We start from the raw sequence: 2,500 nt of genomic DNA, 5'->3' as shown, positions 1-2,500 counted from the left end.
ATAATAATAATAATTAATAATAATTTCGTTAATTCGTTAAATGAGTCATAATAATAATAATAATAATAATAATAATAATCCATCATACTCACCCATATGCCTGTTGTTCTCTCACCCTGTATAAACACTCGCCCGTCAGTTAGTTCGTGTGTTCTTGGTGCACCTGTCTTCGCCTCACCTTGTATTCGTAGTCTTCCATCGTCAGGTTGAAGTAAACAAGGTCGACGTCTCCCTCCACGTCATCGTACGAGTAAGGGTGTGTCGAGAAATCACACCCGGCGATGGGAATGCGGCACAGGTTGTACTCGATTCCGTCCGGCGAGAAGTACGACCTGTGGGATTCACGCAAACATGGCATATAATACCTTTGATCTGACGTAGCGCACCTGTGATCTGGCTTAACTAAGGTTTGAGGCACCTGTGACATAGGCTACTTACATTAGTACTCCTTCGGAAGACTTGAAGAAGCCTTTATATCAAGTATTGACTGAACTCCCCGAGAGTGTATATATATGACCGATTGATAGTTCAGCGTGACATCAGGGCAGGCCGTGGCATGCTAACCCTGAAAGGGCCTAACAGCTCCTACATACGAACCACTCAGCTTCCACGGTTACTTCTTTGATAGTGTATTTCCCCTTCTCTTTACCTACTAGTTATATTTTATGACTAACTTCTCACCAATCCGCGTACGTTTCCCTCTAATTTCCATCCACAATCCTGTACTCCAGCATGCCAACCTGAAACACTTTTCCTTCTAGCTGAATCACAATTTCCTGATGTTCCACGACTCCTGCAACTAAGAAGACAATAAAAAGGAGTGCTTTTCCCTCCAATATTCTCCCCCTTTCCTGACATTCCATGACTCATATGCCTTACGCATAGCTGGGCGTTATCGCGATAAGTTATCGCGATACTTTATCGCTGATAAAATCGGGTTATCGGCCATCCGCTACTTATTTAGATATATATATATCGGTATCTTCGTTACTTTTGTAACCAAACTAGCGATAATCGACACTTTTTTACGCCTCTCAGAAAAAAAACGTTGTTTCCTCCCTACTGCGCATGCGTGGCCGGGAGCCCGGTGTTGTATGAAAAAACTTCGGGGTATAAAATATCTTCGGTGAAGAGATTTCATACTTAGATTATCAACATTAAATCACTAGGTTATTTTTTTATGTTAGACTAAAAAATCAACATATCAAAGAGAAAAATCATTTAAGTTTGCCCCAAAAATGATTATTCACTGCCTGAAATTTGATATTCCATATTCGTTTGTGACCATGCCATGGTATTGAAGGCACACGGTGTTGTGTTATTTGGTGTCCCATCCTCAAAAGCTGGCGCTTTTATTTACAAACACTGGTCTCTCAGAACTGCGCATGTTCAGACCAGTAAGCGTAGCCCTGTACACTCTCACAAAGCTTTGTAATACATTAAGAGTTGCTGGAAGGCTGAATCAGACATACACTACCACCATCTTCGACACTCAACGACACTCTGTACATATAAATACAACTCGTACAGAGTGTCGTTTTAGAAACAGCGAGGATGGTGGTAGTGGTATTGGATGTCTGATTCAGCCTTCTAGCAACTCATAATGGGTTAAAAGCTTTGTGAGACTGTACAGGTCTACGCTTGCTGGTCTGAGCATGCAATTCACGAGAGACCAGTGTTTGCAAACAACAAAGCGCCAGCTTTTGACGGTGGATGCCAAATAACACATCACCGGTTCAGGCATTTCTAGTATTACCGTCCATATGTACGTGTCAACGTGTGGTTTTCAGGTTTTATAAGTTTTCTAAAATACAGATAATGAGAGTTTGAATTCATCTATGTTTTTTTATTTGAAATATCAATATAGTATCGTTTTCGCCTATCGGACTTATCGCTAGCTAGTATCGGAATTGTGGATTTATATCGGCTATCGGTTATCGGTTATCGCCTATATTTGTGTCTCCAGTTAACGAATATCGGTTATAACCGATAAGGTTTATCAGTTATCGGTTATCGGGAATAAGGTTTTCTGTTATCGTGCCCAGCTATGTGCCTAAGTAATTCAAAACAACAACACACAGGCGTACTTCATGATCCAGTCCTGCGCCTCCGCCGGCAGCTTCTGAATATTCAATCCCGTGGCGTCCGTGAAGGCACCGCCGAAGCCGAACATTGTCTGGTACTCGAGAGTGTGGTCGAGATTCACCACCACGGTGGCTCCTGCAAGGGGGGAACAGGTGTGGGCTGGGGTACAGGTGTGCAGGTGTGGGCTGAGGTGCGGGTGTCCGGGTGTGGGCTGAGGTGCAACATTAGTAATCCGCTATATGTGTTTCAAACGGTTGCAGTCATATTATTTTCGGAAATTATTCGTGTTAGGGAAATCCTCGCGTTGGCTGAGGCGGCCACAGGATCACGTCACTGAAGAAACATATTGTTGATTCTTTTGCTGACTCCAGACTTTGTTTTCACAGCGATCGTTTACTGTATTTTCAGAAGCAGG

General features: G+C 42.9%; 1 protein-coding gene across 1 annotated transcript in view; it reads right to left on the bottom strand.

Moving 5' to 3' along the window:
• The window catches only part of LOC126997840 (putative glucosylceramidase 4), a 17,862-nt gene that overhangs the window by 11,486 nt on the left and 3,876 nt on the right, over positions 1-2,500 (bottom strand). The window contains exons 3-4 of the mRNA XM_050859059.1: positions 2,088-2,220; positions 179-332 (exon numbers count right to left, since the gene is read on the bottom strand). Of these exons, the coding sequence (XP_050715016.1) occupies positions 179-332; positions 2,088-2,220 (287 nt within the window). The remainder of the gene's footprint in view (positions 1-178; positions 333-2,087; positions 2,221-2,500) is intronic.

The sequence above is a fragment of the Eriocheir sinensis genome, chromosome 13, assembly GCF_024679095.1.
Source record: "Eriocheir sinensis breed Jianghai 21 chromosome 13, ASM2467909v1, whole genome shotgun sequence".
Taxonomy (NCBI): Eukaryota; Metazoa; Arthropoda; class Malacostraca; order Decapoda; family Varunidae; genus Eriocheir; species Eriocheir sinensis.
The sequence above is the reverse complement of the archived record's forward strand: the minus strand, read 5'-3'. Positions and strand labels throughout refer to the sequence as shown.